This window comes from Calonectris borealis, chromosome 8, assembly GCF_964195595.1.
Source record: "Calonectris borealis chromosome 8, bCalBor7.hap1.2, whole genome shotgun sequence".
In the NCBI taxonomy this organism is placed as follows: Eukaryota; Metazoa; Chordata; class Aves; order Procellariiformes; family Procellariidae; genus Calonectris; species Calonectris borealis.
Genome location: NC_134319.1, coordinates 17,596,779 through 17,614,219, shown reverse-complemented (window position 1 = coordinate 17,614,219; position 17,441 = coordinate 17,596,779). Strand labels below are relative to the sequence as shown.

At 44.1% G+C, this 17,441-nt stretch overlaps 1 protein-coding gene across 1 annotated transcript; it reads right to left on the bottom strand.

Annotated features, from left to right (window-relative positions):
• Positions 1–1,008: 1,008 nt before the first annotated feature.
• Positions 1,009–16,670, bottom strand: LMO4 (LIM domain only 4). The gene is made up of 5 exons (XM_075156215.1): positions 15,996–16,670; positions 13,462–13,700; positions 6,444–6,540; positions 5,934–6,089; positions 1,009–1,777 (listed from the first exon to the last, which is right to left on the bottom strand). The coding sequence occupies exons 2-5, from the start codon at positions 13,695–13,697 to the stop codon at positions 1,769–1,771; spliced, it is 498 nt and encodes a 165-aa protein (XP_075012316.1). The 5' UTR covers positions 13,698–13,700; positions 15,996–16,670; the 3' UTR covers positions 1,009–1,768.
• Positions 16,671–17,441: the final 771 nt, after the last annotated feature.

The window sequence follows — 17,441 nt, the reverse complement described above, 5'->3', positions numbered from 1 at the left end:
ATGAGTCAAGCTCACTCCGTAACCAAGCACGCTCAACAGTGAACACCTTCTCAAAAACAGAATTAAAAAATAAAACATAATCATGATGTATTTCAAATATATTAGTCTCCTAGAAAAGTAGAGTAGTTGTTAATATTGATTTGTTATTAATTGCGGCACATCCTAGGTGCTTGCAGTTTCCTGACTGAAGCCACACAATGCACAGCCATAGATTCATGTTAGTATTCTTGCTACAAACACAAAAAGTCAGAATTTTTTCTCAACATTATTCTGCACAGCTCTACCAAAGTTGCTCCCTTTCTAAGCTTAGAGGAGGCTTTGTTGCTCTGGGTGGGGGGGACAGTGCTTTTTGTTTGTTTGCTTTCAGAGAACAGATTATATTTGAGATCAGTTAGTTCTCAGAAATAGCCTGGGAAACGTGTTTTTCTTTCCTTAAGATTATCAGTGTTGAAAAGTTAGTCTCTTACCACAGCAAACACAACTTTATGTTGTTCAGATCGAAAGGCTATTGTATTTCTTTTTATGAATACTCAATTCTAGTGCTCAGCATAAGGTATAGACCTTTTGTTGTTTTTTATTTTATTATTCTTTGACCTCTTATGGTATATACATACTCTCATACTTGCACACTCACAGACACATGCACACCCTTAACACAGATAATTCTGCGAAAGGAAGTGGATAGAAAGAGACCACAATACCTATATGTGTACCATAATTCACTGCAATATGAATTATAATATACTTGCTGTTACCAGAATTAAGAATCCCAATGAAAAATAAAGATCATTTTGAAGTAGTGCTCTGTATCCTTGCCAAAAGTAACACGGTTAAGTAGTTTAACAGATTCTTTACTGGCATATGACAAAAAAGCTGTCCAAACCAAAAAGCTACTTTTAAAGGTAATTGACAATTAAGGTAATGACTACGTAAGCTATACTTTCATAATAGTGTTTTGAATGTAGCTTTTTAAAAAAAAAAAAAAAGCAAAGCTTCTAAAACCCATACTCAATTCAGTGTTTTTGTTTTACTTTTTTATTATTTAAATACACCATACTAGAGCAAATGTCTCTGAAAATATCACAAATAAAAGATTTTTCTTCATTCAGCAAATTAGAAGTAGGTGAAAATTTCTACACAGTAGCTGCTATGAGCCTGACTTTTTTTTTTCTTTTTTTTTTCTTTTTTTGCCATGGGAAGTAGCAACATTAGGACAAAAACACTTACATGCATACATACATTGTATTTTACAGAGATACAATAAAAGTGTTTGTGATAGAATATCACAAAAGCCACATCGTTATCTCATGTTCAGTTTGATTGAAACACATTTCCTTACAACACTTAAATATACAAAGAGCAAATAGAATGTTGTTAAGGTAAAACACAGGGTACAAACTGGCCAGTGCCCTGCTAATTGTTAATGAGGGTAGAAAGCAGATTTCAATGCTTCTTTTAATTAGCTTCATTAGTCATCTTCCCCACCCGCGGCCCCCCCCCCCCCCCAAGATGTCCTCCGGTGGATCTTTTTTCATTTTCTCTACAGTCTCCCATTAGCCCAGGTTCATGGAGTCCTTAATGTTCATATTCAGTCATTTTAATACACCAATAAATGTGGGAAGGGCAATCAAGAATAAAGAAGGTGCAATGGTATGGAGCTGGCATTGATGCTAGCTACAAAGGTGACTTGTCTACTTGGAGACATGGGATCCATCTGTGATGAACAAAATTTGAGATGAAGGCACGCATTCTGCATTACTCTGACCTTTTAGCAGACCTGTAAGAAATAAAAATGGGTATCTTAGCTAGAATACTAAATTTGAGATAGGAAACTACAACATGACTGCTTTTGTCTTTTCCGTATTCACTAATCTCTTTTTTATTAGATTACTTTCCAACTGTGACTTGATTAAGGCTTTCTACACTATCCATTCATACTGCTAACGTTTCAACTTCAAATAGCAAAAAGCAAACATTTTCCGCAGTTTCACTACTAAAAAGAGCAGACGGGGTGGGGGGGGCGGGAAGAGACAACGACAATAAATAAGTGTACTTTCTGGTAACAAATCGTACAGTGAATAAGGTGGTTTTTCTGGGCCCCTTTTAAAAGGGAAGAAACATTATGCCATGCCTTTGAAGAAGCTAGTAATATGATCTTATAATTGGAAGAAATAGTGTGTAAAGCAAATAAGAAGTACAGCCAATATCCTCCCAAGGCAACTTTGGTTAATATGCTGCATTGCACAAGAGCTAAATATAGATATTTCAGGATTTTTCCCCCCCATTTAAAATTCCTCATCTGGTGTGTTAGTTAATGTTACATAAATATTTTAATATATGTAGTCAAACATGTGCTTTCACACTGGTGTTAATGAATTGTGATAATTAAAAGTGTCTAACTCAATAAAAATCTAAACTTTCATGGATAAAATAGAAATGATCATCCATAGTCTTCAAATACAATCTGTTTGCAATTACCAAAATGAAATAATATATATTAGATTTTTATGGGTTTTAAATGACATTTTGCACTTCCCAGGAAGTTCTTTTTTCACCCTTTCTCTAAGTTACTAAAAGCCTGAGGTCTATTAGTAACTGCAACCCCCCACTTTCAAGCTAATTAAAGTAGTAGAGGCTTGGAGGTTTAATTCCCCAGAGCTGAAGCTCAGTGTGAGAAAGGTAATTTGTCTGTCCAGAACAAAGATTAGGGAGCAGCCAGCAAGCATATTTAATAAATGAGCATCAAATATCTTCTACTATGGACACAGACAACACCAATTATGTAACTACAAGGGAATTGTTGAGTGATATGTAAACTAGAAGATTTTTAAGATCTTCTCTGAGAGATGTAACCTAACTCACACTTTATTTAAAAGTATAGAAGCTGAAGACAAGCATTTGCCATGAATATTGCCAGCCGGTGCAAAATTTACACTTTTATAGTAGGTGGTAATACTGTTGCAAAAAAGAAATACTACAGGAATATGACCACTATCAAAAAAGCATAGAGAATTCTTGACAATAGAGCCCCTTCAAATGAAATGGCACACAGGACATCACAAGTAGAAGTTTGCTTTCTGCAGGCAAGCAGTACCGAGTTTAGAGAAAACAGTTTTTTTTCAAACTACATAGCAAGTGATGGGAAGTTATAATTTACATGTGTGAATTGCCTCAGGGAGGCAAAAGGCAGGGATAGCCAACATCACTGCATTTGCCTCCTTAAAAAGAAAAGCAAGTTTTTAAACAAAGTTAGGTCACACAACCGTTGCTGCCTGCACCGATCACCAATAGGTATTAACCTGTAAGCTATATTAAGACAATAGTGAGCCCGTAACTGTCACCTTCACATACGCAACAAAATGTCTTTTAATGCTGGGGGTATGTCTCAATGCCTTCTGTTTAATAAAAAACCCTGTGAATATTCTGCTATGTCTATAATCTCTAGGGGTAGACTAACCTGGAGACTGATTGATCTTTAATGTTTAATAAAAAGTATCTGGTTACAGCCAACTCTGTGATAGTGAAAGAACATTTTTAATTAGTGGCCCTAAAACACACAGCTTTCTGGAAAACATTTTGGATGCAAACATCTTTAGACTGTTAAAAAGCCAACATACAAAACACAACTCTTTTGGCACTGGCCCCTGTAGCTTCCAAAACTCCAGAAACCTGACAAATCTATGAATTATCAACTTGTCTCCTCAACTATATTTCAGTTTTCTGGGGTTCAGGTGCTCTGCAATTCCCCTTTGAAAACTGGTAGGAGAACTTACACCATCTTCTAGAGAGACTGTATTATAAGGAAAAAAATACCCCAAACTATAATCTCTCCCCCCAATCTTCTCCCTAATACCTCTTCATCTGCCTCATCATTGACTGCAGCAATGCAGTTAATAGTCGGTGGCAGGAACTAATAAAAACCTGTTCTCGTTATTTTCTATGCATTTAGCTTCTACTAAATGTCTGCAGTCATGAGCTCTGCAAGCCCAGTCCAATTTTACTTCTCTTTTCCATGTTCTATGTTCCTCATCATGTCTACTGCTTTTATTGCAACTAAATCATTTTTATGTTTTGCTAAGGCATAGTAAGAAACTGATAAAACTAAATGACAATTTAGACACCTATTTGAAGTTACATTAAACTTTACATTCGTAGAAGACAAGTGGATAAACCACTCTCTCAGAATGGTAAACCTTTTACTGCAGTGTATAAAGATGAATGGTTTTACCTATATTTTGAAATGGGATACCTACAAATATTCATTTAACAGATTCACTGCTAGCTAGTCTATATTACAGATTTGTTTCATTAAAATTCACAACAGTATAAATCTATGAATCTTTAACTGTATTTGTACTTCCTTGAGAAGAGGCTGCACATTCTCCTCCAATTTTAATTATCTTTGTTCTGCCTAACTATATAGGACTTTTGTACTCAACTCTCTCATCACCTCGATTGACAAATTAAGTAAATAAAAAAGGTCCATGTTTTATTTTGATGTAATTACATTTGCTGTATAAGACTTGAAAGAATACTTAAAATTAATCGGTAAATTTATGCATAGAAAAAAAAGCAAACACAGATATTGAAATGTAGCAACATAACAAAAAAAATCATGGAAATTAAAAACCAGTTTGTGTTTTCTTGGACGTATTTCTCCACTAAGTAAAAGCACTAAAAAAATACTCTCTACGTTACGGAATAGATCAGCCTAGCATTTGTCCCAGATTTTTTTAATCTTCCAAATTCCTATTTGCAGATAAATGTTATTTTTTGTGATCCTTACAGACATTAATGAAGTTCCTATTGTAAATCTATAAAGAATTACCAACTGAAGTGTGCACTTTTTGTTTCATTGCAATAACTCAGTGCTGTGTGATTGCCTGGGTTAATGATGAAAAAGTCAAATATACTATCAGAGCTGATGGAAAAATCTATCACCAATCTGAAATTAAAATTCATCTGTGGTCAATAAGATTTAATATCCATGCAAGTGGCGCTGTAAAGAGTAAATGAATCAATGTCATCAATACATAATCAGTATGAAATATGATGTGAATAAAATTATGTGCAAGAGTCATACATTCACTCTTTTCTGGACCAGGGTGGAATGAACAGTCTCTTAACTCAAGGTTGACAGTAATTGTTACAAATTAGGCACAGCAGTTATCAAAATGCACTCACTTGCATAGCTTTAGGACTTATTAAGGAGATTAAAATAGATCTAAAACTATCTAGTTTCAGAGTTACAGCACAACTGTTGATCAGAAATTTTTTCTTCTTTCTTCTCTATATGATTTGTACAGTCATTATTTACTCATTTAGCTAGAAACCAAGAGCTATCAACCACGGAGATATACAATCTCTAGCTGAGCTATTAGTGTTATGGAGTGATAAGAAAATAGCACTTTGGTTTTTAAATCTGAGTTATGACATACTACACAGACAAGAAAGTACTTCTGAAAGAGTACCCCCGCATGCTTCCTCAACTAAAACCTTAATATTAAAGTGAAATACATTGGTTTAATTCAGGAACCTGCTCTTCGCAAGACATTTATTTCCATTTTAAAGGATCTAATTTTCCTCCCACAGAAACCTGCTCTCTTGTAGCTCTTAATTTCAAGATTATAAAATAAAATACTTCTCTTTGTTAAGAGTTTATATTAATGTATGCTCTCCATTTTGCTTTGTACATAAAGAGTTCAACACCTGTACAGATGCACATGCCCAAACCAAAATAAACTGACTCGCCCTATATACCATATTTAAAAGGTTAGTATTTTCTCCCCATACCCCATGCCTAAGTTATTTAAGGTAAGTTCAGTTACTTAAAGGTCTCTTTGCAAGGGTGGGGAATGTCCGCTATTAGAACGAAAAGAAATTGATCTTCATTTAGCTCTAATAAAGCTTATTAGTAATTGTTGAGTATTCACCTTCTGGTCTGGCAGTAGTGGATTACTCTGAAGTGAATTCAAATGGCCATTGATGAGAGCTGTAGGTCTATCATGTTCACAAAATAAACTGCCATTGATGTAGTGAAACCGATCTCCGGGGACCAGGCGATTCCGGCAGGTAGAGCATGTAAAACACTGAAAAAGGAAAGAGACAGCAAGTGAAACTACAGCACAAATTAAGTACGTTGCAGGTTTGAAAATTACACTTCAGAGACTGCAAGTACAGTTGAGATATGGAGCTGCTTGGTTTCTAGCATCTCCAAATATGGCATTAGTCTTACCTGTTGGGACTATGCAGTACGTAACTCAAGTATAGTTTTACCGATTACGAGGGAACAAAGCTACACACTAAGGGAAGCTTTATAATATATACTCACATTTCTAGTTATTGCTTTGCATTTCATTCATAAGCAGATGCAGATTTTATACTAAAGCAGCAGAGCAGTACTAATCAGCTACTAAAAAAAATACGTAGAAAAAACCCCTCACCTTAAGATGATAGACGTTGCCCTGTGCCCTCATGACCAGCTCGCTGGCAGGAATGGACTGTCCACAGGCACTGCAAGCACCACTATTTCCAAATAACCTGAAACAGAGGTGATGATCATGAATAATTTAATACACAGGAGGCTCTAAGCATTTTTGCGCATCACTGCAATGGTTTATTACACAACTATTTTAGACTTCTGACCCCCATCTTCCAACTTGCTTACGTGTCGTAATATGAAAAAGTATGTTTTTGTGTAGCAACTGGTAGCTTCACCCTACCTTGGATGTGGTTACACAGGATTTAATCAGAAATATTGACTTACACCTCCAGAAACACAAACAATTCTGTACTACACACATTTTATCAGATTACTGGGTTCATCATAAAAAAAAGATACAATTCATGACTGGAGTTTAAATGCATTGTGTCCTTGAAATTATATGAAGAACTCTTTTGTACTTTAATCATATCTTGAGATATGAGTCATCAAAAGGGTTAAGAGGATTTGATTGTATATCTAAGAAGACATCATGCTCAGTGTATTGAAACTCCAGTAAACCTCCATCAGTGCAGAGTTTCCATTAGAAACTCTCTGCTATCCAGGTTGATATATAATGTGTATGGGTTAACCTTTTCAATCATGGTGTCAACACTTTAGATTTGCCTCTGCTCATCTCTTTCATCCTAACCTTCTCTCTCTCTTGATAATGAAATGCTTGCTCCAACTTCCCTCTATCTGCTCCTGAGTCCACAATTTAGATTACTTCATCTCTGCTAGCAACAAACTGAATGAAATTTCGATTTGAGCAGAAAGTAATTTACCGGGATCTGGACCCATTTGTCATCATATCTCTCTGGGTGTTTGCTGTATCACTGCAGTTTTCCTATGCAATCAAATGAGACCACAACATCTGCCATTGGGGGGGGCACCCGCAGTGGGGGGAGGGGGGAAATAGGCAGAAGAGTGGTGAAGAAAAATATATACATAATTCTTCAAATCCATTTAAAGGCACAACGCATCGATTCAAAATATAATACAATAATGATCATTGAGTTCTACTTTTACAGGCTGCGTTAGCTAGAATTAGAAAACCTTTATTTGCTTTTGCGTGCGTCTCTAATACACACAAATATTTATAAAGACTACCACAATCATTTCGCAGGGAAAAAGGAAACTGAACTAGCTGGCAGGGTCACAGACCCACTTTTCTGCACGATGTAAAACACAGTAATAGGATTTACAAATTAGCGTATTGGTGTCATAATAAATATTAATATTTGCGTCTCCTTCCTGTCCAAATAAAGTCATAAAATTCTGTTTGTGTCAACCTAGGAGACGCATTACAACAGAATACCCGTAATCTGAATGATTGCAGTGTGCCTCTGTATAAAAATAATTGCTTTGAATTTTCAGAATCTGAGCTTGCAGAGGAGGCTTGTCATGTTCAAACTACTAATTTGCTGTCGCCACTTTATTGAAAATAGCCTGTAAGTTGTTATTAAATGTATCGACTGAACGACAGAGAGAGTAGTAAAACTGCCCCTTAAGATGGCTTTTAATAGGAAGCTGAGAAACAAATTTTGCAGCAGCATCGATTTGAAGAGTTCAATCAAAACTCCATTTCAAAACTAATTAGTCTGAGATCCACGACACATTGACACGGTCTTGCAGAATCACAGTGGTTACAAAGGGAAAGCTGAACTAATACATTGTCCGGACCTCCAGCCAAAGGGACTAAACTGTCTGGAAACTAAGGGTCCATTATTAGGGCATCTTCTAAATCAGGACCAGTTCCGAGTAGTTACATGATATATTGAGGTTACTTCCAAAGCTTTACGATACGCATTTTTCTTCCTCCATTGCTACTAATAATGAAGTTGGCACGTAGAAAAGGTGCATGGGAAGCACTGCAAGAGGCGGCAGCAAGGCACTGTTACATTTCTGGAGCAAAGATCCAACAATCTAGGGTAAGGGGGTGGTGACAAGGGCACTGCTGGGTAGGGTGGAGGAAGAAAGGCAAAGATGAGCAGGCAATGTTACTTGTCTGGGAGAATCTGAAGCTGGTATGCGGTCTCTCGCAACCCCCCATACAATTGCACCACCCAGCTGAAAACATAGCTTTCGGAATACTGATCTCATTGCACTACTTGTCTTCATTAAGCATTAATTTGTTATACAATTCTCTCTGACTAGAAGTGGTCGTACACCTTGAATGTCTGTGAATTCTAATAAATGGAGTCAGACTAATCCAGAGGCTTTCCACACATCTTAGGTTTTCCCTAAGCGTATTCCCAAAACAGCTCTGTTTTGGGAAGTCACTTCAGCTGAATCTTCTGCTAAATTTCCTAAAAATTACTTGCAAAGTCAGAACCTTTCCGCTGCTTTGTATTATTTACCAGGAAAATTAAGCTTATTTTTCCTTCTCTACTGTTATGAATGGTTTTGTTCTGTAATACCATTAACAGGAAAAAGGTTTTATCTTTTTAAAAAATGTTATTCCTCCTTACCAGTAAAGGAAGTCTTCCATAGTAACTATTCTTTACTGAAAAAGTTGTTTCACATGGTTTCTGAGAGGCTGGAGAGCTAATTATCTAACCAGGGGGACTGTCCAGGACAGTATTTGATTTAAAAGGCTTGAGGCTTTAGGTGCTCAATTAAGTAGCTATCGGTCTCAGACTGGACTTTAATGGGCTCTTTTCTCTTTAACTGCAGCAATGGGTAGAGATACCCCAGGTCAGGCTAATTAAAGCCAGGGGACTCTTTAATTGTGATGACAGAATTGGTTTCAGTTTCCTCTTTGGGTCCTCAGTCCAAGAAGGTCATTAATATTTCAACATTTGGGCAATGCAATCAATCACAAACATCAAGAGGTTCCCTATACGGATAAGGCAGCTCTTCTACACGTAGCAGCATTTTACTGAACCACCTTAAATTAACCACTGTGTGGTTCCAGCACAGCATTCCCCACACCCCCGAACACACAAACGCTCCTGGGTTTGGGTTTGGTTTTTTTTTTTCTGAACTTTCACAAGAGTGGGAATGGAGGCAGTAAGAGATCTTTTCAGCCCAGTTTCCCGTTTTGCTGCTCAAAATTCACTATCAGTAGAAACACATCTCTAGCAACTTATACTAACAAAATAAGGTTCCAGTTGTTTCCAAAATTGTGGAGACAGATTTAAGTCCTCTGATTCTTGCACAACACGGGGCACATTTGTGCCCACAAATATATATCCAAACCCTAGCAAAGAGAAATGCACATCCAGACCTACTGATCCAGAAGCGATCGGTGTTTCTGTACATTCCTTATATTTAATCTAAATTCTGCACCAGCTGTATTAAATGTAACAAAGAAAGGCAACACAGAAATTACGCCTGGAGCCAAGTCCATTAAAGGTACTTCAGAATAACTAGAGACCAAGCACCTTAAAAGCACCAGAAGCTATTGATACTTAAAAGGGGGGCTGTGCATAATGGCAAGTGCTGCATTAGAGAAGGGGAAGGAAAAAAAAAAAAAAACACCAGCCAAATTACGCTTGGTTAATTCAGAGTAACAGATCTGCCCCCAAGTGAATTGGAGGCCTTGAATTAATTCTGTTATGACAAATCAAGATAAACGTTCCCCCTAAATTGCATGCGATTTAATTAATTTTTGAGATCCTGGGTTTTTTTTTTTTTCTAGCTAATAGTTCACATGCTCCTGTGCTGTCATTGTGCTTGAGTGGGCAGACTTCAAAGTGATATTAAATAACCAACTATTAGATTTACCTAGCACGTCCTATTGGAAAAGTGCCATTTAATTACCTAGCCTGTTCAATTAAAGGGACAGCATTCCCTGAATATAGCAGCTTGCCGCTGATTACCAGGGAAATGAACTCGCTGCCTGGCGGCCCCCTCCCCGGCGCGGCACACCGCATGCTGCGGCTGCGGGCGGGCGAGGCGCCCCGCGGCCGGGGTCCGGTGCGGCCCCACGCACCCCCCGCGGAAGGGGCCGGGCGGGCTGCGCCCACGCCGCGCTGCGAGGAGCGGGCGCCCGGGGAGGGGAGGGGCCGCGGGCGCTGCCCCTTTAAGACGCGCCTGGGCAGCCTCCCCCCTCTCCCCCTTCCCCACCACTCCCTGCTCTCTCTTAGAGGCCAATTTTGTTAATTAAATGTTTTGTTTGCGACGCGGCTCTCATTCATTTCGGACACGTCATTCCGAGCAGATCTAAGCCAGGGACCAGATCTCATTAGATAAAACCTATCAGAACTAAGAGAAAATGGAGGAGACACTAATTAAAGCTTTTAATTGTGCGGATTCGCTGCCACGCTGCTGCTTTATCTGGCATCTCAAGGTTGGGAGGGCTGCGCGCCGCTCCGCTCCCCTCCCTGCGAGCGCGCTGCTCGCGGTGGGGAGGGAGGGGAAGGGACTGGGATTTTCGCCTCCCTCTCTTTTCCCAGGAACGCTGGCTTTCAATGAAAGCTGCTGCTGTAACTCTACGGCTAATTTGTTGTCGGGTTTTGAGGGGAGGGAGGGAAAGGGGAGTGTTGTGTTGTTTAAACATCAACAAAAACACACATACAACCTCAGACGGTTAAAAAAAGCTCATTAATAAATGGCTGCGTGGTCTTGGCCCGGAGAGTCAAGTCCCTTTCACCTGGCGCCTGCCGGGCTGATCAATCCTCTTTCCCATTTCGTTAGTCGTGTCTAGCGTGCCCCCACATCTCCGATTAAGAACTGTGCCCGTGGCTCTTGCCTGGGGAAGGGAACGTGCCGCCGCAAAAGCCCTACAGAAAATTAAGAGAGGGGATGGCAGAGGGGAACCGGAGACGCTCGCTGCCAAACGCATGGCATCGCCTCCACAACCAAATGAGGCCATTTCAAGCAAGAAAAGGGCAAGGGCCTCGCTCGTGCCAGCGCGACCCACGTGGAAGCCTGCGAAGTCCATTTCCAGCGGGAAAGCTCCAAGTTCAGTCAGCCCTGGCAGGGCCAGGCCGTCCTACCCCACCTTGCGTGTACCGTGTCCAGTTCAAGTTTCAGCAAGCATCTGTCAGAATTATTTTTGCAAGTCAAATTACACAGATCTAAAGAGAAGTCAGGCGATAGAACAAGGAGATCAATTCAAACCCCTCATCTGATAAAGCATCCTATTCATAATCGCCTACATTAAAATAAACGAGTATTAATTTTTGGCAACACAAAACCAGAGGACTGCGATAAGCTTGCCTGAACTTGCTTCTGGGACACAGTGGACGCATCTTCTCTTTTTAATTAGTAGTAATCAGACATGAGGGTTTGTTTGATGGTGTTGGTCGAGTGATGAATCTGTACTATTCAGTGCATCTTAACAGTAGTGTCAATTTTTCCACTTCAAACGAGACTCTTTCCCTAACACCGTTCTGCTCTATTTAATTACAATTCTGCCAGGCTTAGGCTTGTTGCTTAGGATGATGACCGACAAGCACCATTAAAACCCCCCATGTGCTGATTTTCTAGCATTTCTCTCTAAAAATACCCCCAAAACTAGCGAAGCTAAGGCTCCGATTCCTCAAAGATACCAAGGGCTGCGTTTCGTCTACTTAACTGACCGAAGATGCAGCCATGTTCTCAGGACAGAGGCTGCACTACCAGAGTAACCAAGTCTTAACTCCGTCCTTTTAGACTCAGGAGGTCTCTCCATGCATATGCACACATTCAGTACAGTCCTGTTCTTCTCAAATAGAAGTCAAGTTTTACAACATAAGCAAACTTGTAACATTTTGTGGCTGGTTGTTTTTTTTTTTTTTTTGCAGAAAGGAAGAAAAAACCTGGAACTTTTTGGACATCAGGGAGAAGAAAAACCTGGGTTAACTCTTGACATTTACTGTAAATGAGAAGCCAGAAGCATTTAAACAAAACACAATTTGTTTTAACTAAGTATTTCTGTTATGCGGGAAGGTATGGGGCTTTTTTGTTGTTTTTTTTAATCACTGAATGTTGAAATAGAACACCTCCTTGAAGCATTCATGTGCATCAGTCTATCAAACCATTTACTCAAATTAAATGTGTAATCCTTCAAAATGCCTCCTTTTAAATTAATGAGTTTAAGTAGCTCGAGTTCACCTGAAAAGATCGTACGGGCACCTGACCTCCTGAATTCTTTCTATTAATTATATTGGAAACTCGTTGGAAGGGATACTCTGTGTAATCTTACTGTACCCCAACAGATGCGAGACTAAGAAGGCTTAGTTCCCCCTACCCAAATCTATGGCATTTAGAGTGGACAGCTTCAAAAAAGAAAGAGAGAAGAAATAAAGGGCAAGAGCATATCCCTCCTCTCCTGACCCCTGCATTTTCTATACTGGAAGTTAAGAAAAATGCCGCCTCAAAGCTTCTGCCTAACAATGCGAAGACCAACATTATAACACTGTTTTTGGCTATAAGTAGAATCGGTGGCCCTCCAACTGACGGTTAATCAGCTCTTTCACAAGGAGAACAGAGAATGAGTCATTCTGTTTCCACTCAAAGGAGTTTAAAGGTGCTTATGTAAATATCATAATTAATCAGATACTAAAGGCAGGCATTTCATTATTTAGCACCTCTGCCACAGCCTTATTTAAGCCCTACGATTTTAACATTTACCGTTCAGATATGCACACTTCTCCTTCAACACTACAACAAAGCAGATTAATTTAGCCTCTCTGATTGCTGTTTATTTTTAGTTAGGACTTGTTTTGTGCTGACAAACCACTTTAAAGTTACAGCCGTCGTTCCGCCCCCCCCAACTCTTCCCTCCACTTGGCAGCCGCAACTGCGCCCTGGGCTAGGCGCTAACATCCGTCTCCGCACCCGCACGTCTCTCCGCTCCTCATGAAGGAGCGATCCGGAGCCAGCCCGCCCCTGCGCCCCGCGCCACGGGCACCCACCCGTCTGCGCGCCACAAACAAAGGGCGAAAAAGGGAAAAAAGGCAAAAAAGGCAGGGAGGAAGGGGGAAAGCGGTCCCCGCCAGCCCGGCCGTCGCCGCCGCGAGGCCGGCCGCTGCGTGCCGCCGGCGCCTGACCTGATGTAGTCGTTTCTGCAGAGGATCATGCCGCTCTTGGTGTAGCAGGAGGTGCCGATGTCCCCCAGCTGGGCCTGGCAGCAGGAGCACTTGAGGCAGCGGCTGTGCCAGTAGCTGTCCATGGCGTAGAGCAGGAAGCGGTCGGCGATCTTCCCCCCGCAGCCGGCGCACCTCTTCCACGAGAGGGAGCCCGCCGTCACCGGGGGCGGCTGCGAGCTGCCGCCGGGGTTCACCATGGCCTGCGCGGAGAGAGGGGCGGAGGCGGGTCAGGGACGGGCCGGCAGCGCGGCGCACCCCGCCCGCCTCCCGTTTCGCCCGCGGCGGGGCCAGCGCCACTGCCGGGCCCGGGCGGGGGCACCCCGGGCCGGGGGTACACGGGGCAGGCCCGGGGCCGTGCAGCCGGCCCGGGAGCGGCGGGCGTGGGGGGCAGAGCGAGCGCGCCCCGCCGCCCCCCCGCTCCGGGCTGGTGCAGCTGCAGCTCGCAAGTCAGGAACAGTCCGGGGTTTGTTTTGCTTATGAAAAAAAAAAAAAAAAAGTGTGTGAAGAGTGAAAGAAGGAAAAAAAAAAGTTGTGAAACTGGTTTTTCAGTCTAGGAGAGATTCTGCAGGCTCGGGGCGGTAACGAGGGGCTCGGGACCGGCCGTCCAGACCTCGGGATTTGATTTTTTGGTTGTTTTATTTTGGAGACGTAAAAACTCCCAAAGAAAACACTCCAGACTGAGGACACTGGCCCGAATAATAGATCATTGAACTTTAGGACGCCTGTTAACTTCCTACACAAACATACTCAACTTTTGTCTCGCTAATCTGCCCTTGATCAGCAGTTTAAATGCTAAAGCTTTGTTACTCAAAAAAAAAAAAGTAAGTTTACCGACCATAGGAAAGCAGCAGAATAATGAAGCGCACCGCTCCAGCTGGAGTCATTCTGGCCGCCTCCAAAACTGCTACTAAGGGCATTTTTCACTTTCTAATAAATGCTTTATGCAAGCAGGACAACCGAGAGATAATATAGGAATCAATTCATAAAGCTTACTCTAAACCGATTAATTTGTTGCCTTCAATCCAGAGTCCAATAAACTCCCGGTGTTCCTCTAGTCACTTATACTATAAAAAGATCAAGTTATTTACTGCCAATTAAGCAGCATGTTTTGTCTTTGTCCTTTGTAAGCCGTATGTGCTCATGCCGAGGCATCTGGCTATCTGCTAAGGACCTTCAGACTGATACCTCCAGAGCAGCGAGGACGAACTTTTCCTGCCACTGGCCCAACTCGGCTGCAGGAGGAGGAGAACTGAGGCCGATTTTGAGCACACATTTCCTCAGAAAGAGTAGCTGGAGGTATGTCCAGTGACCGCACAATAAACCAGAAGAACTGCACCAATTAAGCTGTAACAAAAACGCCGAGACTTTGGAAAGAAAACCACTCTAAAAGCCATTAGCATTGCATTTATCCGAACGCATCATATACCTTTATGTAAATTGATTTCTGATGCATTTGTTCAAGGAATTGCCTTTTGTTACAGTTTCCAGCTACAGCCTAAATGAATCTGCATTTCCTGCTCCGAGTCTTTAAACCGTTCCCCTAGTCTTTAAATCACTTAGGATTTCTTAAAAGAAAGAAAAAGACCCCATGCCACCACCTTAGCCCGTCTTTGTCGAAGGCAAATAGATATAAATATAAAATGGGAAACGTTACACTGAGAAAACCATCCAGTAACCCCATTAAGCTAAAGCTCTTAAGGACAAGCAATACCTTAATGCTGATTAAATCTAAAAAGATGAATCAAGAGGACTGACCAGAAAGTGACTCCCTTGATAACTAAGGACGGGCCCTCATCAAGTTTCATTTAGAGTTGGGGGGAAAAAAGCTTTTAACTTAAATAGGCTTACTCTAGTAATTACACAGCCAAGCAATTTAGGTCCTGGGATAGGAGTCAGTGAAATAGAAAGCAGAGCTGGAAGCTAGAGGCAAAATAACCCCCCCTTTCAACAGCGTCTCTGGTGTTTTTTTAATGGAGACCAAGGGAGGGACAAGCGGAGAGCTGGCAATTTGTAGTACAAAAATGGATGCTTAATTCATGTCTTGGTTTTAATTAGGTGATTCACCGGATTTCTCCTGGATTGAAACAAAAGACCGTGTGGGGGGCAGGAAGGGAATTGGAGAGGAGAGAAATAGAGAGCTCACTTTGATCTTTCCTGCCACTGTTTCAGAACAGTGTTTACTACCGGGGAAGCGGGTGCCCCAGCCCCCCCCCCCCCGTCCCCTCCATTCACAGTCGAGGCAGGCAGAGCCCTTTCCCGGCGGCAGCTGGAAAGGGGGGAAAGGAAAGCCGCCCCGAGCGGCGGCCGCCGCCAGGCTTTGTACGCGGGGGCCGTGACAATGCCCGGGGCCCGCGGCTCCCCCCGCGCCCGGGGCGCCCCGCTCCGCGCCCTCCGCCGCGGCGAGCAGCGCGGGACGGCGCCGGGGCAGGGGGCGCGGGCATGCAACCGCACACACGTACGCTGGAAAATAAGGGGTAATCGCCGGCACTTCTTACCTGCTTCCCCTCTATATTGCAAAAGGCCGGGGAGCAACGCCGCTCGGGGTGCCTGAGGAGGTCTCCTTGCAAAGAAACAACCACAGCGCTCGCCCTCTCTCTGGCTTTCGGGAGCGCTGGAGGGAGCCCCCCCGCCCGGTGAGGGGCAGCCCAGGCTGGAAAAATATAGATATTTCTATGAGAGGCGTCTGCCTGGGTCCTTCCTCCAGCTCCCGCTTCCCTGGAGGGGAGCTGCAGAGCTCAGTCCCTGCCGCTGAGCTGCACACGCAGGGCGCCGCCGCCGCTCGCTGCTGCAATCGCCGGGTAAGTTTGGCAATGTGGCTTCACTTTGTACCGCTTCCCCCCCGCCGCCCCACCTCCGCCCCCTTCTCTGGGCTGTGGCGGCTCCCGAGCCTCCCGCGGCGCGGGGCCGGCCGGCCGCGGGCCGCCGAGGCGCCTCAGAGGAGAGGGAGAGAGCCGGCGAGTTTGAGGGGGGCCGGGCGCGGAGCTGCTGCCGGGGATCCTGCGGCGGCGGCGCTGGCAGGACGCGGGAGGAGGCCCCTCTGCCTGCGTGAGCCTGTGTGTGAGTGCGTGCGTGTGTGTGTCCCTGCGCGCGCGCGCGCGCGTGTGTGTGTGTGTGTGTGTGTCCGTGTGCTCCCCGCTGCCCCTCACACATGTGTTACTGACAGAGCAGAATCCCAACTACACTCCGGCTCGGCTCCGCCGTCAGCCCGCCGCAGCCAATCCGCCCCCGGCTTGTTCAGGCGGAATAATAAAACCTGCCAATCCCCGAGAAGACAAAGGAATGAGTGAAAGGGGAGGGAAAAAAAAAAGGAGAGAAAGGGAGGGGGCGAGGAGGAGGAGGAGGGGAATGGAGAGGAAGGAGGGAGTCAGGTGGGCAGCGGTGGCCGCGCCGCCCGCCCGCCCGGGCGCTGAGGGGAGGCGCGCGCGCGGCCGTTAGGGCGCCGCTGGCAGCCGTTAGGGCGCCGCCCGCCCCGCTCCGCTCCCGGCCACCAGTTGAGAAACTTGGCGGCGAGGGGCCGTCCCGGCTGCCCCCGAGCTGGCCGCCGCCGGGGACAGGCCCGCTCCGCCCGGGCGGCGGCGGCCGTCAGCGCCCTTCGCGGGTGCTGGGCGCTTTCCCCGCCGCCGCGGCTCCGCCGGGCCGGGGCGGAGGCGCGGCAGCGGGAGCCGGTCCTCGCCGCCCTCCGGGCGCCGCCCGGTGCCTGCCCCCGGGGCCGCGCACCCCCGTCCTCAGGGTGGGGTGGCACCCGGGTCCCGTGCTGGGGCGAGGAGGCGGCCGTGAGGGACGTGCCCGGCTCGCCCCGTGGGTGGAGGGGGCCGTGTCAAGCCGCCGACTTTTAAAAATTCCCCCGGTGAAACCGTCAGCGGGCTGTGCCTAGGAATGCGCGTCCGCATACGGCCCGCTATTATTAGCACCCTGCAAAGGTTTAAAAGGGTTAAACTGCC